The 23,237-nt window shown below is 47.6% G+C and overlaps 1 protein-coding gene across 1 annotated transcript in view; it reads left to right on the forward strand.

Moving 5' to 3' along the window:
* Positions 1–367: 367 nt before the first annotated feature.
* P3H2 (prolyl 3-hydroxylase 2) overlaps positions 368–23,237 on the forward strand; it is a gene marked incomplete at its 5' end in the record, with an annotated part of 65,017 nt that continues 42,147 nt past the window's right edge. The window contains one exon of the mRNA XM_082767342.1: positions 368–823. Coding sequence (XP_082623468.1) covers positions 368–823 — 456 coding nt within the window. The remainder of the gene's footprint in view (positions 824–23,237) is intronic.

The raw sequence follows: 23,237 nt of genomic DNA on the forward strand, positions 1-23,237 counted from the left end.
TGAAGATGATGAGAAAGATGAAGATGATGATGAAGAAGATGGTGAAGAAAATGATGATGATGAAGATGATGAAGAAGATGATTAATAAGAATGAGATGGTGAAAAATAAGATGATGATGATGGTGAAGAAGAACCTCTGCGATTTACAGTGAGCGGCGGCGCGGGGATGCTCCGCGCGGTCCGGGGCCGTGCCTGTGCGCCCCCCTCCCGCTCCACCGCCCTCTTTTCGGGGGGGGTCTGGGCGGGGCAGGGGGGGGCGGGCCGGCGGCTGGGAGCCCTTTAAGAGGTGCGGGAGGGCGGTGCGGGGCCGGGGGCGGGCGGGCGAGCAGGGAGCGGAGCCCGGGGCAGAACCACACCGGCTCCCAGCATGGCTACGAGGGGGAGCCGGCCGGGGGGGACCTTGCTGCTGGTCGTGCTGCTGCAGCAAGCGGCGTGCCAGGCGGCTGGGGGGTGCGGGGGGGAAGGCTCCCCCCTGGAGCCCTTCGACTCGCTGTATGCCGGCGGGGTGGAGGCGTACTACGGCGGCGACTTCGCGGCGGCGGCGCGGTGCCTGGAGCGGGCGCTGCGCAGCCGGAGGGAGCTGCGGGAGGCGAGGCTGCGGTGCAGGAGGAGCTGCCGGGGGCAGGTGCGGCTGGAGGAGTTGGGGTCGGGGCCCGGAGGTGAGCTGCCCTTCTGGGGGGCCTTGCTGCGGCGAGCCGGCTGCCTGCGGAGCTGCGAGGAGGCGAGGCTGGGAGCAGCGTCCCGGCACCGAGCCGCCGAGGAGGTGCGAGCCGATTTTCAGCGCAGGGTGCCCTACAGCTACCTGCAGCGAGCCTACATCCAGGTAGGCACCCGCAGCATCCCCCCCTCTGTCCGCCCCCCCGAGCATCCCAAGCGCGGTGCCCACCCAGCAGCCCCCCTGCTGCTGCGTGCCCAGGCTCGGCTTTGTCCAGTTTTGTGCTTCTCCTGCTTGCTTGGTGGCACTGGTTATTTGTTTTCCCAAAGGGTGCTTGTGAGTGGCTTTTGGAGTAGTGTGGTACCCTTCTGAAACTTCTGCCTTTGGGCATTTGGCAGGGAAGAGCCCTACAGAGCCCCCAGCTAACACCCCGAGGCTCCACGCAAAGGATGCTGCATCCCCTTGATGGGAGCTGAGTAGGTGCTGAGCTCCAGGAGTGGGCATGAAGCTGGGGGATGTACAGCTGCTTCTGGGATCTGATGGTCTTCAACCTGTGCTGAGATACACAATCCTTTCCATGATGCTATACGGTCACTGTTAGCAGCCACCGATGTCTTAAGCATCTTTCTGTAGTCCCAGTACTGCTGCCTTGTAGCTGTTACCTTCCACAAGGATATGGTGTTATTCTTTGTGAACTTCTTTGCCAAAAGAAGAAGAAAAAAAAAAAAAAAAAAAACCACACAAAAAACCAAACACCTATGCCAGGGTACTTAAGGGGATTTTTCTTTTAGTTCAAGACCTGTGCTCTATCAAGGCAGGTACCTGTAGCAACTCTTCCTGTCCATGACTTGTAAGGACAGAAACTGTGGGAATTTTATTTCATGCCAAGCTGAAAGTGTTTAAAACATTTCTGGAACATTTCCCCCTGGATTTCTGCTTTATTTGAACACAGTCGTAATCTTTTAGTTGCTATAGGCAACTTAATAGGTGAAGACCTGCACAGCAGAGCATGGAGAGGGTGACCCTGCTGAAATCCATTTCCAGTTGGAGAAGGAAACGTCTGTCCTAGACAGTGCTAGGATTGGTGGTGCAGTGACTGCACAGCAGCTGGACAAGGAGGCAAAGAGCTACTGCATTTTTTTTTTTTTTTAATTTATTGTAATTCTTTTTCTGTCATTGCTTTCATGTCATTTTTACAAGTCAGAGGCTGGAAATGCCTTGGCTTCAATTCTAGCGTATGTGTGTAGTATAATGCTCCTGAAAGGAACCCTGGGAGAGAACCAAGACTATAATTCAATATATATTGATCCTAGTGAAGCTGGTGGAATTTTCCTGAAGTCCTTACCCTGAAAGATGCTCTGCCCCTATAGTGTCGCTAGGTGTGGGAAATTATCCCAAATTTGCCATGCTAAAAATTAAGTGATTTCTTCTGAGTTCAAAGCCTTTCCCAGAATCACAAAAGTTGGTTCACATCAAGCACACCAGCAAACTTTCCTCTGAACTAGGGAATGAGCTTGACTAATTTTGACTCCCACTTCAATAAAATCACTATGCAGAAGTCCAGATGATTTTTGTTGACCTATGAACAACACTTCTGGGTCTGAGGTTTTTGTTAGCTCATTTTAAAATATGCTGTAGCCTTATCAAAGCAATTTGTCAAAACCAGCCTTTTTTATTATGTGCAAGCCATGTTATTTTGCTTTTGCACTGTCTGGAGATCTTATATCCACTCTAACATTTGCATTTTCTCACTCTCTGATGGAGTAGCAGATATTCCTGCTATCTGCATGGATGCCAGGGTGCTGGGCGCTGTAGCCAAGGGCAGGTGCAGTTTGAATTGAACTATTTTTGGTTTTAATACCTCTTCTTTCACCCTTTTTGTAAGGTGGCTGCTCCTGGGTTCTGGCCAGCTTTGCGAGCAGCCCTGGGGCCAGCTTTGCCCTGCTGAGAATCCCCTAATACTTTCTTACATTCTCACCCCACTGCTGCCTTCCTGGATTGCTCTTTTGGTGTGCCCCAACAACTCCATGTGCAGAAGAAACATCCCATGCCGGATTTGCCTGTACTTGCACAAAACACGAGGTCTGATGCCTGGCACTAGCACATGCATGGATGTGAACCGTCTTCCTGTGCCAAGGCTGAGTGAATGCCTTGGCAATTTCCCAAGTGTTGGGATGCATCCACACTTGCACCCTCTGAGAGACCTTGGCATCTGCCTGGCTTTTTGTCAGCTGCGACAAGGGGCTCGTGCGGATTGTGCGACTCCAGGTGGCGGTACCTCTGTTTGGCTGTTTGACCCCTGTTTTGCTCTTTGAAACCAACAAGGAAATGAGATGAAGTTCAACATCCTGCAGCGTATCCTGTCCAACCCCTCCCTGGGCTGGCTGCTGGGTACTCGCAGGGGGCGATGGCATTGATGGCTCTGGGGAGGAGGAGGAGCAGCCTGGGTTGTGCTGCCCACCTCCTGCTGCTGGGGACCAGGGTTGTTTGCTTCTCAGGAGGGGAGAAACACCTCCCTTTGGGACACAGCAAGGAGTAGATTTAAAAAAAAAAAAAAAAAAAAAAAAAAAAAAAAAAAAAAAAAAAAAAAAAAAAAGAGTAGAGTTGGCATTCATGTAGCTCTTTGAAAAATGGTACTGAATAAACATGAGCTAATCCTTGCAACGCTCCTGTGGGGTGTGAAAAGCAGAGGTTTTTATTCCTGCTGGCCAGATGCACAGGCTGAGCATTGGCTTGCAGCGTGCAAGCATGGTTAGGTTAAATGCTGATGGTACTCCTGTGTAAGAACGTGTCCCATCAAGTCCTTGAATCTGTCCTTCTACCAGCTCCCTAAATTATTTCCTAATTATTTTTTTTTCTCTACATATTTTCCTAAAGTAGAAAGGAAGACCTCTGTTCTCTCTCACAGACACGATCCAAGTTTCCCGGTGACTGCAGAATGAAGTGAGGGGAGGTTGTGGTGCACTGCACAACAGCTGGAAGTGTCTGTGGGCTTTCCACTCTTGATCAGGCTGATTGCAGTCTCTACAGAGACTTTAGACAAACTCCTTTGAACAAGCAGCCTAAGTCCAAATGTGCTTTCACATCTCGTGGTTTCCAAATGCACAAGTAGGAAAACTCCGGGGCAGGATTTTCTCTGAAGTTGCTGATGTTCTTGGGTGATTCAGAAACATACTGGGTGCAGCTGGCTGGAGCAGTGAGTGAGCTGGGTTTTGAGAAGAGGTGAAGATGGAGGAGGTGATGAGAACGTGGGATTTAACTCCTGTAGTGCAATTGGCGGGCTGTCCTGCCCCCAGAGACAGAAGTCATCCTGCAGTGGGCTTCTGATGTGATGTCCCATGGGCAGAAAGACCTTTTTGCCTTATGCCAGTGGTTTCCTTTTGGTGGTATTCAGTGAAATGCCCTCTAGGCTTGGCAGATGGATGTAGGGGGATGTCTTTGCTCTCTGAAATATTTTTTTATTAATCACATCCTGCTCGCTTTGCTGCCTGAGTCATCGTGTTCCTGTTCAAACACAGCCTGCAGGCCATGATGTTTCTTCCCAACCCCTTTCTGGGAGGTTTCAAGCTCTGAAGGTGAGCAGAGGAGGAGGAAACCACACACGCCGTGACACCTCCTGGTTGAGGCTGCTGACTTGGGAGCCATGCTGGAGCTTGCTGCAGGTGGCCTGCTGCATACCCCGTGCTAGACTTGTGTCTGGTCCCGGTGCTGACTCCTGCAGGCCAGCCTGGTCCAAAAGCAAGTAATCTGGAAAACCTGATCACCATATCAATTACAAAACCAGGTCTTCTCTTTTATCCTACTTACTCTTCCCTCAAGGTCTCTTTCCCTCACCTCATCATGTTCCCAGCTGCAGCATCCCCTGGCCTGTTTGCTGGCTGGTTGCTACAGCCTGTTTTTATTTTCTCTGTGTATTGGTGAGCACTTACTCTCCTCGTAAACACTGACTTTCAGTGGTCTCATCTTACCACTCGCCTGCATGCCCTGTTGCACATCAGTGAAGCAGGGCAGGAATCATATGTACGCAGTCTGCGACCACCAGCCTTTGGTCTGTGCTTGTCTAAAGCAGTAAGCAAAGCAAGTCTCCAGGGCACAGGGCCTTGCTCCTCTCCTAGTGGTTTCTGCTCACAGGTGGAGCAAAAGGTGCAAGAGTCTGACCCTGTCTTGCTTGTTCTGTCTTTGTGCCGAGTTCCCCCTTGTTGCGTCTGAGTTGTTCCAGTTCCTAGACAATGTTATCGTCAGGATTTCACATGCTGCAAGCAGCAAACAATAACATTTGGATTTTCCGTGCCATAGGAGAGGCTGTTTATTTGTTCTTTTAAAGTGTTCTTTTTTATTTCTTTCTAAAAATCTTTTCCTGTTCATGTGAACTTCATACAAGCAGCTTAATCTTTCTGATAGTCTTGTGTGGGGAGGACTCCGACTGTGTGCTGTCACCCTCTCGACTGGGTCCCCAGCTGTACAGTTCAGGGGCAGCACTGAAGGCATGGCCAGGAGCATGTCCTGGGTCACGTTGTGATCTCCTGCCCATTCCTACCCCTGGAAGGTTTCTGAGATACAGCACAGACATAGCAATGGCCTGGGAAGAGACCACAGGGCGAGGGAGAAAGGACATGGCCATCCAAACCATAAGAAAGCATTGTGTTACTGATTATTGCCCTACTCCAGTTGTGCCTTTGAAAACTTTCTATTTATGGGAATCTGAACTCAAGGGAGGAGACTTGCACGCACAAAATTGGGCTCCAACCTCTCTACACTCACTGCTCGGTCTTCTGCCAGCGCTCGTGAGAGTCTTGCAACCAGCTGTGCTTGGGCATCTGTCTCTGTGCACTTACAGCAAGCCTCACAATGTTTGTTAAGATTTCCCTATCAAATTTTTTCCATCTCAAGCAGCTCCTCACTGCCTCTCTCTGCACTGTTGCACTGGGCCAGAGCCTTTTGATAAGGGTATGGAGTATCTGCCTAGGAATTGTGGAGTAACTGGGTTCACACCAATGTAGTTGCTTTGCTAATATAGCTCATTTCACTCAAAAAGTGATGTTTTCCCTGAAAATTTGTTCAGATTTTCTGTATGCTGCAATTCTACATGGACTTCAAGAGTCCTGTGCTGGGGTAAACTGCATCCTCTGGGGGGAAGGCAGTGATTTCACATGTGGGTAGTGACATGATAACATGCAAAATGCCAGTACTTAGAAGTCTCTGCAGAAGCAGCCTCTTGAAGCTGTTTCTCATCACACACACCACCTGTCCTCTGCGGTCTCCCCATTTGGTCAGCCTTGTTTTCATTGGATTCAAATGAAACATCACATCCCAGACAATGACCTATAATAGATCTGGCTGATAATCATTATTATTAGGATTATTGCTATTAGAGGTGTTTGCTTATCTTATGTCTTGAGAGTTGGTATTACTCAGATGCTGGGTAAATAAATAGATCTCAGAATTAATCTCTTGGAACGTCTCTTTATTTAGCTTCTCTGAGACAGCATTCCTGGTCCTCAACAGAGGGTAAATGTTAGTGCTCAGGCATTTAAAATGATGTGGACAAAAATAAACTTGGTTTATGGGATGGAAAACTCCTGATGGTTGGGTCAGCGTCCTGGGTGTAGGGCAGGACTGAGTATCCCTGTTCTTGCCGACCTGCATCAACCTGCTGCAAACGGAGCTGCTGACTGCAGTGGTGTTGCTTGTGGTGTGCCATGCTGGTTGCTTTGAGTTTGTGGGAGCTCTAGGTGAATTCCTCCTTACAGCAAGTTTGTGGTAAAACTGAAAACCTGAATTCTCCAGAGCTGGGGCAGTCTTCAGATGCTTGGAAGGGGGTGCTCTTCAAAAGGAGGAAGCTCATGGCTTGAGCTCGTCTGTTTTCCATTGCTCTGCTTCTATTCAAAGCAGATAATGATGCCTTAGCTGTTTTTGTGCCAGGAGATCCTGGGTGGTGTTGCATGATGTCTTAGTAAAGCAAACCGCAAATGGGAGTCTTGCTGTAAATGCAAGAGATACCAGATATAAGGTTGTCCTCTCCATGAATGCATGGGGTTAGCATCCTTTTGGAAGAGAAGGGTCTTTCTACTTGACAGGACTTTTCCATCTTAAAAAGACTGCTGCTTCCCAGGGGGCTGAATAAATGCTAAAAACAGTGACTCAGCACTGAAATCCTAGGGATGTGCACATGTGAAGTCAGTGTGCTGGATGGCCATTTCTGAAACCTCCAGGTACTGCCCCATGGAGCAGCTTTAGGGTAAGCAGTACAGGGTAAAACAGCCCCTTTTCCTTGCTAAATGACCAGTACATCTCAAGAAAGGTATGGGATGAAGTCCAAGAGGTCACTTGTGCTTTGGATTTTCATATCCAGTGAGCACCCATCCCACACTGAGGACTGGGGGCAGCTCCACAATGCCTCGGTCTGTGTTTTGCTGCATTTACATCTCAAAATTATTTTCCAACAAGAAGGAAAAAAAAAGTTGATAGTTTAACTGGATTTTATTTTTATTATTATTATTTTTAATGTGAGAGTAGTCTTTGTTTTGACTCTATCAATTTTAAGGAAAAAAAAGACAAACTCCCATTTAAAGAGAAATTTCAGGTTGTTTCATTTGGGGTTGAAAGTACTGTCAGAGGGGGAGGGCAGTGACATAGTGGCTGGGTGCTGGAGCTGAGCAAAGGCAGGCAGTAAGACAGATTTTTGTGATGAAGGTGAGCAAACAACTGAACTAATTAACAAGAATTACTTGGGGCTAGCTCACTGTCTTCACAGGAGGCTCAGTGTTTCCTCCTCAGATCAGTTCTGCTCTAGGTCTGACAGAACCTGATTCCAGCCAGCTCCAGGTTGGTGCTGTACTAAAAGTTAGTTGAGATGATTGTATTGGCTGCTTTCTTTTTTTTTTAATTTAATTTTATTTTTTTTTAATTACAGCAAATCTAAACCAAAACATTGGTGTTTGCAATTTCTGCATCATTTTCACTGATGGTAAATTAGCTCAGCCTCGCTCAGCCCCGCTGCAAGTTAGAGCTGAAGTAGCTTGAGTTTGGCAGGGAAGGACACCAGCAGTTAGCGCAAACTGCTCTTACACCCACGAAGCTCATTTCATACAGCCTGGTAACGAGCCATTTGATGGCCAGAGCTAATTTTTTTTTGTCTTGCCAAGTTCCTCTTTCTCACCTCATCGCTATGTAGCAATGCCAAGGCTCCAAAATAACTGGCGGCAGGGCTTGCCTGCAAAATTTCTGTGTCTTTTGGAGAGAAAAAAAGGTAAGTCTGGATTCCTTCTTATTTCTCAGTAATCCCTGGTGCTCAGGCTTGGGTGATGGAGAAGACAGTGCTGTGACTCACACAGCTTTGCCGGATCTTCGGGGGCCTTGACCTGAAGGCATCCCAGTGATTGGGGCTGGGCCCATGTCCTAGCTTGGGCAAAGCTGGGCATTGATAGCACCCAAGGGCCCTTTGCTTTTAGAGGACCAGCTCCTGGTGCTACGAGAGGCTGGCTGTTGTCACCTGGGACCCAGCCCTTCCCTGTTCCCCAAAGTTTCTGTCCCTTGCCCTTCACTCATCTCACTGCTGAGCTGCCCTTTCCACGCACTGCATTGCACTGGGCTTTGGTAAATGGCTTTTTGTGTTGCCTGTTAATCCTCATTCATGCATCCTAGCAAGCCCTGCTCTGGCTTCTGCCGAGCCCTCCTGTTGTCCTTGGCCACAGCACTAACTAACAGCAGCTGATAATGAGCTGCATGTGAAAGAGCCATGCCATTTAGCCCTGCTAAGCAAACTTGTGCCCAGTACTTACTAGCTGTGCCTGAAGTTTCAGCAAGGATTATTCCCATTTCCTCATACGAGCGGTGATTTCATCATGGATGGCGTGGGCAGTATGGGGAAACCATGGTGGCAGTAACTGAGCTGTCTGCTGCCAACCTGCTGAGTGCTGTGGGAGCTTTGCTGGAGGGACCCTGGGCTGCAGGCTGTGCCTGACATCTGGAGCAAGGGCTTCAGGGGCTGTTTATCCTTTTTTTTTTATTATTTATTTTTTCTTGGAGGTGGTAGGTATTAGTCATGGTGATTGGGTTTGCTCCTGAGGAGCAGGGACCCCTGCACTTTGCACGTAATGTATTTCCATGCCTGTAGTTTGGACTGAGGCCGGCCTGGCTTTGGTTCCATCCACGTGAACCTGCAGTGACCCAGCTGATGGCTGCAGAGTTTCTCGCCATTTACACAGGGAAAACTGAGGTCAGAACTTGGCCTGTGCTTTTTAGCAGTAACCCATGGCAGGAAGAAGGGCGCGAGGTTCCCTGGGTGCTTACATTTCGAGACTACATATTGGCAACAAGGTATTGACGTTTTTATTTCTTGACCGTGGTGGGTGATGACTGGTGACAGCAGGGGGTCTGCCTGTGTGTGGGTTCAAGCAGCAACGAGCTATTCCTCATCAGCCTGTGCCTGCGGACCAGCCCTCCTCCTTCCCATGACAACTGGGCAGTCAAACAGACCCTGAGAGCTGACGTCAAGTGTCAGGGATTTGGCCACTGAATAATTACAGCAACAAAAATAGCATCCCCTCTCCACCCCTTCCTTCCCACACGCTCCTGCTGAATCCCAGCTCATAAACGTCCTTTTTTTCCCCCCTATTCTTGGATAGGAAGCAAAACCCACATGTATTAGCTGGAACATATGGCAGAGCTTGGCTGCAGCTCATCAGTTCTGAAGGCCAAATACTCGCTTGTAGCTTCTTGTTCACTTAAAAAAAAAAAAAAAAAAAAAAAAAAAAAAAAAGCTGAGGAGGGGGAGAAAACACGTTCTTTCAAGTTGGGATGAAAGGCTGGGTCTGTGCTCATGCTGAGATGAGAAGCAGATAGGGTGCGGGACAGCATGCTGCTGCGCCGAGGAGCACGTCCCCCGCAGCGCGGAGGGGACAGGATGGCCATTGAGAGGCTGGCCGTGTGCTGGCAGCTGCCATTGCCCCACGTGGATGCTGGCTCTGCGGTCATGCCTTGTAAAAATCCTGTTTCCAGCACAGCAGATTACATCCTTAGGAGTTAAAACCTGGTAGTGGATCAGATTTGTGTTCTGGGGATGTTGTTGGCTGCAGGGACCAGCGCAAGGTGCTATGCTGTGCTGTTCCGTACCATGCTACCTGTGGGATGTGTGTATCTGAGCATCCTCTGATGTTGTGAGCACTGCTACCACCGCACAGAGCTGGTGTAATTGGGCTTGGACATTGCTATTCCCATCAGGAATAGCATAGCTGCTGCTGTTCCAAGTGGCACCGCTCCTTCCTTGGCATGGAGATGCATTGCCAAGCCCTCTGCTCCTCTTTGGTGCAAAGCCACCCCAGGTCTTGCACGTCCTCCTTTCCCTCCTAACATAGGGAGGGTTTTCTAATAGAATAAAAAAATGGAAAAAAAAAAAAAAAAAAAAAAAAGGAAGAATATTGTACACCAACTTGCTGCTTTTCATCATGGTTTTCCCAAACCAGCTGCATTTGTGGCTGTGACTTCACCTTGTGTCCCTGCAGCAACAGCAACCCAAGACCATGCTGTGTCCTGTCAAGATTAGTGGAAGGAGCCTGGGCATCTTTCTACCTGCAGCTTTGTTGCCAATGGTGGGCAAATCCTGCGTGAACATATTGCAGGTAGGGCACAGCATAAACCCACAGCTCTTTGAGGTCTCCTGTGGGCACAATGTGGAGATGTGCTGAAGTTCATAGCCCAGGACTGCGGTGGGATGGGAGATGCGGAGTCTTTTGAAGATGGAGCCAGCTGTGTCCCTTCCCAGAAAAGATCAGTGTGGTACTGAGAGAAATAGCTTGGAAAATATGCTTGAAAATATTTGCTGAAGGTGTTGCTGTGACTGCCCAGGGACTGAGCCGGAGTCTGTTGATTCCCTTGCTTAGAAAGTTCTGTTTTTCAAGTGGTTTTTGCCAAGGCACTGCCTGTTCTGAGGCTTATATTCTGGGGCATCCGTGTCCTGAGTTACTCTGTCTCTTTGGAAGCAGACGAGAATCCGCAAAGTTTCAGTGAAACATCATTAAAAGAAGAGCACTGACTTGTATGCTGCGCTGCTGCTGGAGGACAGCCCTGTGCAGGGCTGCCAGTGTCACACTGCGATCGAGCAAAATGCTGGAGGGGTGGGCAGGAAAGAGCCTGGTGTCTTCCTTATTCTTCTTATACAGCTGTGTAATATGTGATTTATTTTATTTTGTTAATGCACTGGTATTCCTGAAGTGCTTCACTGAACTGAACATTTCATTTTGTTCTCAAGAGTCTTTCTTGGGATAAAAATGGTGAAAGGGCTTTTGGAGTTGTGTAAGTAGGTGATTAGGGATTGCTCAGAGGGGAATCACATAGCTTTTGGGTAAGGCTTCTGCTGCTTGGTGGTGTTCCCACGTTGGTCCCTTGTGAGGGCAGGGTGTTGGAGCAGCCTGAGCAGATGATGCTGGGGCATGTGGTGCTGTGCACGGACACGCTGGGGTGCTGCAGCGACTGCAAATCCCTGCTGGGAAGGCTGGTCTGAGCCTCACAGGGTGCCAGCACTGCCACTGCTGGAGCAGGCACCATGACACACAGCACTGAACCTGGAGAAGCTCCCCCAGTTGTCCCAACTCCTTCAGTTGTCCATCATGCTAGAGGAAAGGAGTAGGGAGAAAAGGAATGAAAAGAATGGGATTGCTCCTGCATTCAGTCACTTCTGTTCCCCTTGGTTTAAATGCCAGTATCTTTTGGCAGCCAGTTCTTCCCCTCATCCCTTGGTTGGCAGCTTTACTCCATTTCCCTTAATGTAAGCATTGCATCCCTCTGTCCAGATGTCGGTGGCTCTGCTGCTTCTCCAGGGCTGGCTCTGTGGGGTCAGCCGCAAGCTCACCAGCTGTGCTGATCCATCTGAGCATGTCTCTTTCTCCAGCCACCTTGGCTTGCTCAGTTACTGCTAATAAAAACTCAATCTCAGGCGGGATCCTTTTACGAGGAAGACAAACAGCAAATAAAAGAGCAGCGCGTGGCTTTAGGAAGCGATGTTTGTCAACGGCGTGTCCCTTTTGTGCAGCCCCGGCCGTGCTGCAGGCTTCTGGGTGCTCGCCGCTGTGTGCTCGGCACCTTTCCAGCTGGAAACGCTCCCTTACAGTTGCTATTTCTGTGTCGTGCTTTTCCAGCCATGCTTCGGCTGCTCGGGTTTTCTGTCCCCACCGTGTTTTAATGCAGGGTGAGGGTCTTGTTCCAATAGCCTCAACGACTTGGGTTTGCAAAGTTATTGGTAAAGGTTTGCTGAGGCAAAACACTCACCCACCAGCGTCCAGTTGTTCCCCAGTGCCACTGGGCAATGGGAAGTGACATGACAGGAGGTTCCTTGCGGGGAAGCAGCCTTGCTGTGTGTGGGGCATGGAGGATGAGGCTGGTGATGTGCAGGGGAGCTCTGATTGTAGAAGCTGAGCTCTCCGCTGCTGCAACCAAAGCTCTGGGAGCCAGGTGCCCAAGTTCAGCTCCAAGGTTAACAGAAGAGAGTTCCCCATCTTGAGGAACTCCTTCCAGTCTGATTGCTGTTTAGGTTTTGGATGTGCAGGAAAACAATTCCTGCAAAATGACTTTTGCACTGCAGTACAAGGCTTCCTGCAGGGAGGTTTGTAGCTTCAAATCTCTGTTATTTTAATCAGCACGCTTCTGGTTTCCTATATCTATTTTTGGATGCTTGCTTTGAAATTGCACTCAGTGATAGAATCATAAACACAGCATTTTTAGCTTTGGGTATTTTCTAAATCAAAACAAAACAAAACAAAACAGGTAGGGGGACCTGAATAATCATTTGCCTGGACTTTTTCTCTGAAAGTTACAGCACTCAGAGCTGTCACAGGTCTGCCAGCAACCAGTGCACTCAGTGATCTTGGAAGGCGCAGTGTAGAAACTGTCCCGTCCTTCATGATCCCTTTGAGAAGTATTAGATAGGAAAAGTTTGCATACTTCGGGCTTTCTGTTTACATTCCTGTTGCTTTGCTGTTATTTTATGTGTTGGATGTTACAGTTCAGCTCCGCAGTGGAATTGTCAGTGCAGTCAGACAATGGAGCCGTCTCTGCTGTTGCAGCCAGCCTGTGCTGAACAGTGAAATTTCACTAAGTAGAGTTGACAGCTGTGCTCTTGCACGCTCTGGGTGTGCATCCATGGGCTCTTTCCATGTGCACAGACACACTTGGGGCTGGGGTGATGTACAGGAAAACCCTGCTTGTGTCTGTCTGCCTGTGCTGCACAGCTGAGACAGGAGGGGTTGCTCAGATGTAAGGGGCAGCAGTGCCTGTCCCTGGCCAGTGAGGGATTCCTGCACTGGGGCAATAGTGTTACGAGCCTGGAAAGCAGAAAGATGGAGCTGAGCCGGTTCCTCTGCTTGCTGGGGACTTGCGTCAATGATGACGGATCGCGCTGACGCCGTGCTGAAGCACAAAGGCTGCGTTGTGTGTTGAGCTGTGGATTTTCAGCCCCAAATGCTGGATTTTCATTCTGTGTCTTTTCCCACCATCTGCTCTGCTTGTTCTTGGTTCACAAAACCTTAGCTGTTGGGGAGGCCACTTTGGTCACCTGGGGTGTCCCTCGAGACAGATTTTGACTGAGGATGCTGAACAGCTGACCCCAGAATGAGGGGTATGTGAGTGGCTGATTTCCCTTTAGGTGATGGGGGTGTGATCTGGTAGCTGTAGGAAGAATTGATACAAATCAGCCTTATTCTTGGAGAAAGAGAATAAACAGCCTGATAAAACCAAGCTGGCAGCTGGTGCAGGGCTGCCTATAAGGAGCGTAAGATGGGCGTGGATGTGTAGATGCTGTGCTTCTTGTTGCAGCTGAGCTGCTCATGATTAAATAGGCCAAACACCTCATGCTCAGCAGGTTCTTCACAAATGTAGGAAGACACCTGTCTGTTGTAGCGAGTTTGCAAGGTTTACAGTGCTTTATTTGGAAGCAAGTGACCCAGAAATGTGCTGCAGCGGCTGCTTACAACACTTAAGGCAGATGGGAATGTCTGGAAGTGGTCCAGTGCAGCCCAGGTTTTGTCAGGGTGGAGGCAGAAAGGGAAGCAGTGCTCCGTGCCCTCACTTACTCATCAGTGAAATGAATTTGATGTGCAGGAGTTACACACCACACACTTGGCACCGTAAGACACAACCAACATTACTTGTTTGGAGAGCCTCAGATGCACTGCATGATGTCTGCGCATGCTGCGAGCGAGCTCCAAGGGGAGCAGCATGCATAAACAGTAGCAGATTAATTAAAAATGTCCAGCCCTGCCAGAGACAAGTCCAATTATGGGAGCAGTTTGCTCAGTCAGTAGCGCTGCCTGGCTTATTAGGAAAACATGAGCTAACTGTTCTCCTGGTTGCAACAGGTCATGGCGCAGTGTGACCAGTCCCCACCACCATTCTTACAAACATAAGGACACCGTACAGCAGACATTTCTTGTTAGGCAGCCCTGATTACCTTTACAGAGATCTCTTTGACCTCAGCATCTTTTATTTTATTCCAGATGTTTTGCCCTGAGCTGCTGCTGCTCAAAACCCGATGACGTCCCTAAGAGTTGGGGGGAAATAGAGCATCTCAGATAAGTGGGAGCCCTAAATCATTGCCAGGTTTTAGAATAACAGTGCTCCTTGTTTGGGGCCTTTAAAACCTGATAGGATCAATGTAGGAAATGTGACCCAGGGGGATTTTTTGGAGTGGTTTCTGAGTTACAAATGTTTTCTGGTGGGGACCTGGACTGAATCTGTAAAGCCGGCTGGCTTGTCCAGGAGCTTTCATTTCACAGAGCAGGATGTGTCTGGCCTGGGATGAGAGGTGAAGTGGGGTCTACTCAATGTCCTTAACCCAGCCCAATCCCTCTGTCACATCACCGCACCATGCCGTAAATCCCATCCCATCATCACACCACAAATTGCCCTGGGAATCTGCTCTGCACACCTCTGTATTTCTTTCTGCTGAACCTCAGCAGCAGAAACCATACTGTCAGCACAAGGTGGTGTGAGGAGAGACAGAGCCATCCCCTCCATGGGGCTGAGCAGGGGGGACAGCTCCATCTGGAGCTGTGCTGCTTGAGGAAGGTTGCTGCAGGTGCCTCTCCCTTTGCACAAAACTTATCAATTTTTCATTTACCCTTGCTTGAAACGAAAAAAAAATGCTGCTGGAAAAATGCTTATTTCAACATCCATTGAGATTTTTTTTTAAAGTAGCTATCCTGTTTAACTTCACATCTATGGCACCATAAACTGTAATTTCAGCTCTGCAGCATGTCTCAGTTTGTCTTCCTCCCGCGGTAGAGCCAAAAGAGAAATGAGTGAAAGTGAGGAAAGTGGAGGAGGGAACAGAAACCACAGAGGATCCGTGGGGGAAGGAGCCTCAGCACCATGTAAGCTCAGCAGGTCCTGTGCTGAACAAGGAGGAGGTTGTGGGGACACAGACCCATGGAGGGGCACTCACCTGTAGCATGTTTTGAGGATAAGTCATGTGGGGCCAGTTTGTCCTGGAAGGAGGAACTTGCTAAAAGGCTGGATTTGAACTGTATGGATAAAAACTGGAGCAATGGTTCATGTTGGGAGCTGAGTAGCTCTGCTGCTGCTGGGAAAGAGCATCTTAGCCTGTTCATAAACACCCCTTCTGCTACAAAGTGAGGATTTCCAGGAGCTTCTGGCCTTTGCTTTAGCAAGCAGTATGTGTGACTCAGTGCCCAAAGCTCTGCTTTGCCTGGGATGTACATCTTCCAAACCAATTACAGAAGTATTGATATATCAAACTGCTCTGCTAGGCCTTTCGCAGAGCTTGGCAAGGAGTCTTGTTGATTTGGGACATCTTGGAGCTTGCTTGTGCTTTAGGAGCTCACACGCAATCATGGGTGCAGGGTTTTAGGAAAGAAAATACCAGTGTGTTCCTTGAATCCTTCAGAGTTTCCCACTGGAAGAAAACTTGGCAAAAAATTATGGCATCCCGAGTTTGTAAATGTTTGCTTCTTTGTTCGCATTTCCTCATATCCCCAGAGGAATGAAGTCATTTATTTGATTTGCCCTGCTGCCTCGCGCTCAGGCTCATGAATGGTAGGGAACAAGGCTGCGAGTATGAATAGTCTGGCCACATGTGGTTTTGAAAGACGTGTTCGCTTGCACATTGGTGTCCGAATGGAGTAGCTGGCTCTGAAACACTATCAGTAAGGCTTTTGAGTAACTTAAAACCTTTCTAGTAGATGCTTAACATTTCTTCCACTCCGACATTGTGTAAGCCCCTGTTGAGGTTTCATTACCTCAGTAACCACAGAAAAGCAGCCTGCCTTTTCGCTGAAACCTTCCCCACAAAGGTCTGGATTCATAGATTTTTTTTTTTTTTTCCCTTAAATGTAGAGCACAGCTTATTGTAGTCTAAATACAGAGTAGAAAGCCAAGCTCACATATGGATTTGGGTGGCAGTCGTGCTAAAGGTGGGGTATGAATGTGTCTCGTCCCCAGGCTATGTCTGGGCAACTTTGCACTAAATCTGGGATGGAAGACTACTAATTCCACTAATGGAAGACGACCTGTATAATTTTCAACGTAAATAGGATATTCAGTGCTTTCTTTAGAGTGGCTTATAAAAGCCAGACCCAAACAGCTGCCATTTCATGGGCAATTCTTTGTATTTTCCACACTCTGAATAACCCCAGAGCTTCACCTTGTGCTTTGGTGGGAGCTTTTGCTTCACACCGTCCCCATCTTCTCTCCAGAAGTCCTCCCTGCAGACCTCCAGAAACTCAAGTGTTGTCTCAGGGGTCTGTGGGGGACTGTGGTTTGGGGGGGTCACAGGATTTCCATACTGCTCCTTCTCTAGGGTGTAGGTTTCCCTGCAGAGGGACTTCAGCCCTACCCAGAGCAGCATGTGTCCTTCTCAGCACAAGCGACCCCTTCCTGCTTTCACTACCAAGCCCCATCGAGGCTGTGTGCAAACTGACTCTTCCTGCTGCTGGTAACATAGATCAGAAGAGCCACCCAGTAAAATAAATAAATAAATAAATAAATAAATATATATATATATATATATATATGCGCCCAACTTTTCACCTTGGTTGGTTTCACACTAGGAGATGGTGACAGCATGTGCCACTGTCACTTAGAGAGCCTAAAATCTCCTCTTGAAAAATCTGGGCAAGCCTCCACCAGCAGCCAATGCACTGAGTTGCTGAAGACTTCATCTTTCTGTGGGATACTGCCAGGACTTTTTAGCAGAAGGAAAGATTTTAATTTTTTTTTTTTTTTTTTTTTTTTTAAGTCTTGAATGCTCCTAATATGACCCTAAACAATGAAATCAATGGCAAAAATGATCACCAAGTGGAAAGGTTTTTGCATTGAACCTCTTGAACTCTCTAAATATGATCAAGTTCCATTTGGCTATGCTGGAGGGAAGCAAAGAGAAAGTGCTTTTTAGGCACCAGGCAATGCGCTATATTTGTCTCCTCAGTTTCTCATTTTCATTTTTCTTCTTTTTTAATTCAGACACCTATAAAATTCAGAGATTATTATTTTTGGCACAAGATCATTCCTATTTTCAGAAGCATCCAGAGCTGCTCCAAATGCTGCAGTTATTGCTGCTAGGGGAATCGGTGCCAGGCAGCTGCTCTCCATTTTTAGGGAATTTAACAAAAATTCATGGTGTTTAGCTAGCGTTTTGTGCTTATCAAAGCCTCTGCTTTCTGAGGTTCATTAATCACATTGTTTGTTGCTTAAGCAGCAAGGTAGCAATCAGACGGAAATGATTGATGCTGTTTGCTCATATTTGATGCAAAGTTGTTGAAGTATGAAGAGATGAGAAGACGCCTCAGAACTGGGAAAAAAAAGCTGTTACAACTACTATATGTGCTCTAGGGGGTCCAAGGCAAGAGGCTTACCTAAACTGAGCAAATAAGCACACAAAGTTCATCTAACAGCTTTCCTGTTTCACACTGGTGATGTCTTTTTTCTTTTTTTCTTTTTTTTTTTTCCCAGGTCTTTTTTTTTTTTCACATGTAATCTGTGCAGAGCCAGTGTGTGGTTCTGCTCTGTGGCAGTGCTAATAACAGGCTTACAGACTTCTGGAATTTGTGGACTCAGAGCCTGCAGTGCTTGAGACTGATGTGGCAGATGAATTGCTGGGAGGTGAGTCGAGGAATGAGCCTCGCTTTGTGACCATGGGCAGAATCTGCCTTCACCCAATAAAATGAAAAAATATGAAGCTAAAAGTTTGTTCATGTGCTTTGCTATAAATTGCATCACACTTCTTAGAATTATACAATTTAGAAGAAAGGAAAGATTAACAGGCCCTAGTAAACTGCCTTCCAGAGAATATAAAATAAATAAATAGAAAATCAGTGAGTGACAGAAGAGTAGCAACAGCAAATGGACCAGCAGGGCTGCTCTGTGCCCTGCTCCAGTTGGCAAGGGGCTCTCCAAGGACCTGCAGCCTATCCCTTTTTCTCCTTAATGAGTTAATTTCAGTCATGTAGGTTCCTCATCCCTTTCTCTCCTTAATGAGTTAATTTCAGTCATGTAGGTTCAGTGCTCCAGCTCTTGTGCAGGTGGGGGGTTTTGCTCTACATGCAGATAACTGCATGAAGAAGAAGGCCTCACCGTGCCCTGGGGATCACGCTGAGCTGTGTGCCTTGGCAGGCAGACAGGAGTTATCTCTTCATTAGGAAGCTGTGAGTGTTTGATCTAACCTTGTCATGGAGCAGCAGGTGGGAATTGCCACCAGCAATTCCCTTTCTGTGCTGGCTGCTCTCAGGTTAATCAGCAGAGCCGCCTGTTTCCAGCATGTGGCTCTGGTGTGACTGAACCAAATCCACAGGTAGGGTGTAAGAGGGGCACAACTCCTGCTCTTTCCTTAATATTCCAAAGACAGAGATTTGCCTCTTCTTTCGGTGGCAGCAGATTTTGTCACTGGGTCCCTCTCTGTATGTAGGTGACAGGACAACAAAAACCATTTTGCCATAAAAGCTGTGGCACCAGAGCTGCTTCCCCTAAGACAGCTGACATTTCACATTCCCTTTGGAGAAAATCTTGCTGTTATCTCCTAGATAAGGAAAATATTTTTATTTCACCTCCCTTTCACCTCCTGTTATGCAGCTTGTGCCACAACTGCACATTTCTGCAGGGGGAGGAGGAGGCTCTGGGTTACCGCAGATGCTGTCTTACCCCCTTATAGCTTGCTAAGCCAAGCAGATGCAGCCCAGGGATGATGTAGGTTGCATCTCAGACTTCTCAGGGTTTATCCACCCTTGCAGACCTCCCAGTTGGTCATTGTGGTTTCAGCCAGAAATAGAATTTAAGGGACTTGATTCATCCCTGGGTATTTCCTTCAGGGAAAGAGCAGAGGATGGTCCTGGATTTTCAAGTATTTTTGGTGCAGGAAGCAGGGTTGATCCTATTTCTTCAGGAGCTCATCACCTGAAGCTCTGCCGTGTTGCCCTGCAAGGTACAGGGTCTGGGAACTGCTCCCAGCTCTAAGCCCTTCGCTGGGATGTGGGGGTTGCTGTTACTGGCACTGTGTCAAAGGAAGCAATGCTGAATAGGTCAGAGTAGAAACACCAGCATGGCTTTCTCTAGAAAGTAGCAGAATGGACCTGACCTGTGCTGAGAACCATTTGTCCACAGCGTTCTGAAACCAGCAGCCTTAATTTCAGCATCTCAACCCACAGGAGTGCAACTAAGTAAGGTTTTGGAAGCCCTGAGCACTGACAGCTGCCATGAACCCCACACTGGCATTCTAGAGGCAAATGCTGATGGTGGCCTCTCTGGCTTTAGCACTGGGGAGTAAGGACAGCTTTGGGATGTGATGTTTCTGGCTGGGATGCTGGCTGCTGAAGCACCTGGAGCTGGGAAACCTGGTTGGGCTGGGAATTACTGTGGTTCTGGTACAGAAGGGCAGGTGGGGAAGATGGTGTAAGATACCTATATTGTGACTGTTGTCCAAAAGATACTATTTTTTCAGAAAATAATATCTATACTTCTTTCACAACTTCAGTTATAGGCAACCAGCCTGGAACAGAGCCTGGAAAATTTAGAGAGTCATGGGCTTTTTCATCCTAGGTCATACACAGCCTCTTCATCTGGGCTTTGGCCCCTTGAGAAAGAGCAGAGCTCTGGTTTATTTTCCATTTCTCAGCCAGGGAAGTCTAGTCTCATGGAAACTGGATCCCTACAGAAGAAAAATGTAGAGGGTGTTGGTTGATTTTCTTTGCCATTTATCTTGCTGGAGAATTGGAAGTGAAGGACTGGAACAGAGACAGGTATATCAGCCCCTGATTAATGTGGGTTTTCTAGTGTGTTTTGGGACGAATCCCAGTTTCCTTTGGTTATTTTTATCCTAAGAGGTGTGAAGAGCTAATCTGAATTTCACCAGGCGAGTTATTGATGCTACGCACACAACAGACTCTTCTGCTGCGTGACGTGGTGAGGAAACAAGAAGCTCAAGGCACTGACCTCGCACTACCGATCGATTTTCTGCTCCTTCAAAGATAACTGTGATATCGTTAAGCAACTTTTTTTTTTTTTTTTTTTTTTTGGTGTATCTCTTTCCCAGCTCCACACCACTGGGTTCAATAGGGTGCCCAGGAGCAGCATGAAATCAGAGGTCACTCTGCCTGGCCAGCTCAGGGCTCCTTTGCCTTCTGCTTTCAGGAGCCAGGGTTGGAAGGGAATCAGTTTCCCACCTGGAATTTCCTGTTTGGGTGGTGGGAAGCTTGTTAGGGATTCCGATCTTAATTGGGAATTCTCCGTTTCAATTAAGATGCCTTCCAGATAAACCCGAGTCACATTCCAGATGTGTCATAAACCCTTCCCCGCAGTCCTGCTCCTTTGAAGCTCCTTGCAATAGCAAGCTATTGCCATGCAGCACAGAAACCACATTTGGGCTTTCTGGTGAGAAAACCTATTTGTCCCAGGCTTTTTGTTATTGCTGCCGTTACTCTTAGTAACGTTGTGTGTGCTGGAAAACAGATGATTAATGGTATGGAGGAGTAGGGGGAGATGTTTGTATTTGTTTTTGTTTTTAAGCAACTGACCCAAGAGCAGCTGTATCCAGTTAGTATAAAGGTCCCTAGGAGTGGCCAGCAGTGGGCATTCGAGGAATTTTTGTTGCTGTTTTTGTTTCGGCACTCTGCTGGACTCTCTTTAGCTTGTGTTCATTTTTCCAAGGCATAGGCATTGCATTTCTTGTCCTTGTGTCATCTGGTGGGGCTGGTAGGTCTTAGGTAGGTTCTCTTGAGGTACACTGTTGACTAGGGCAGCCCACATTCCTCAATTTCTCATGCTTACGTTCCTGCAGAAATCAGATAATTTGCCGTGCAGGTGTATCCTCTAAGACTGTAAATCTAAGGCTGGCTTAAAAATAAGTAGGGCTAAAAAGGTAACTTCTACTTGAGCCAAGAGCTTGCAGGAAGGGCTCTTCCTACTGAGGGACCTGCTTCAGCCACAGACCAAGGGACACTGATGCCTGCCCAAGCGTGCTACAGCATGTGCAAACACACAGATGTTTGGGAGGCCACAGGACAAAGGCAGAACTTCCTGCTGGAGATGGCCCCATTGCTGAGAAAGTTTTATTCAGGGCCAAAAAAGCAAGAGCAGAAGAGTCCCATGGGTGGTTTCTCGTGGTCCTTTTCCAGTGATGCTGATTTAATGCTTCCTGTTGTTCAGTGTTGCAGTGGGATTTTCCCATCCCCAGGGCAAGAGAGTTCGTGGTGCTGAGCCACTGTTTGGTGGTGTGCAGGGCAATGACCGCTCTGAGGACACAGGAAGGGATGCTGATGCCTGCTCAATCAAGTCGGAAAACAGCTAAATTCATTAGCAGGAGTCAAGAACGGGGGCAGAGCTGTGGGGAATTGCTTGGCAGACAAATCCCTGCCTTGCTGAGCTCTGGTTTAGGGGGTAAGATGGGAGCACCAGCTCTGAGCTAGCCACAGGCATGGGCTGCACAGCTCGTGCTGACTGCCTTACTGCTCTAGGGAGCAGCCTGTGGTCACCCTGACAAGCAAATTCCCTTCTGCTGGGTAATGGTTTATCAGATCCAGACAGAGGAAGTCTCTCATCGTTCTCCTCCTCTGAGGTAACTCGTATTCTTTGTAAATTATCTTGTTTTACAAACTGAAAGCGCAGGATACAAGAACAGTGGTTAAAAATCTGCTCCAAATAGCATTCAAGCGGATGGAAACTTAATATAGGTCAGGTTGCTGTGCCAAATTCCAGCTATCCAAATTGGATAGCTGACTTTATGCTTTCCTAGAACCCTTCTCAGATGTAAGCATCACTAAGCTGCATGATGCGTGCATCCCTGTTATAATCATCTATGGAAAAAGCCACAGGGAAGACATTCTCCTTCAGGTTGAAGCTCTTAGATGAGCTCTCCTTAAAAAATGGAGGTGTGTTTTCTACCTTTCCCTCTCACTCTGTTATCTGTGCCTCCAAAGAGAGCTGATAACCTGTCCTCACCACATCTTGGTTTCATACTTACTGTGAGCTGCTGATAAATGAGAGCAGAGACAAGTCCATGAGTGCGCTGTCACTACAGGAGGGTCATCGTCCTTCACCTTTGCAAGAGAGCAAATCTGATATTATCTGCTCTTAATATATCTGTCACCCTGTTGTTACAATTTCAGATAGCTTTATTTATGCCCTTTTCCCTCTGTTTGCATTAGCTGCTGCTGGAGTCAGAGTTCTAGTCAAAAAGCACAGAATTTTAACCCTCCTGCTCTTTTCCTCTGTTTTCCTTACTCACTTCTCTTTTATTTTCTTTTTCCTTTCTCTTCCCTTCTCCTTGAGATGACGGGGGGGAGTTAAAGTTCATTTGTTTATGGCTGAGCACATTTTGTCAGCCTTCCAAGCAGCAAGTAGTGCTTGGCAGGGTGATGCTGAGACTGCGTAAGCCAAAAATTATAAATACCTTGAAATTAAGGTTGTACGCTCCCAATTTCAGTTTTTATAGGGGGAAAAAAATATTGCTTCATGTTACAGAAGGAAAGTGGAAGAAGTGGAGAAAATCCAGTGTTTCAAGCAATTTTTAATCCAAGAAAAGAATCCAAACAAGTGCTGTCAGCTTGTGGCCTCTACCGACAGGGTGATCCTGTAGGAGGACGTGAGCTCTGCAACGTGCTTGTGTGCCCGGGGCTGCGGCTCTGCTGCTGCTGGGGTGCAGGGAGAAGGGGCCAGGGATAACTGGAGGATGCTGCTTCCAAAATGAGGAAATCCTCTTGTGAAGAGGGATTAAATGTGAGAGACCCTTCACACTGATTAGATAAAATTTTGGGGGGAGGTGGACAGAAAGATAGGAATGGGCATCTTCTGTAGATGTCTCCACCCTAAAGCGTGCCTGTACTCTGCACTGTCTCAGTGTCTTACCTATAAAATAAGGCCCATAGCTGTGAATAAATTCATTATATTTATAAAATCTCATAATATGTCCATATTAAAAAAAAAAAAAGAAAAAAGGCAGATACAGACCTGCATAAAATTCTGGGTGAGAACAGAACAGTTGGAATGAAGTTTTAGTAAGAGACAAGCCGTGATTTACTGGAGAGATGACAGTGGGGCTTAGGGAAGAGCTGAATTGATATACTCCTGCTTCGTTAATTGAAAAAAG

This window comes from Aythya marila (genome assembly GCF_965140915.1).
Source record: "Aythya marila genome assembly, chromosome: 9".
Taxonomy (NCBI): Eukaryota; Metazoa; Chordata; class Aves; order Anseriformes; family Anatidae; genus Aythya; species Aythya marila.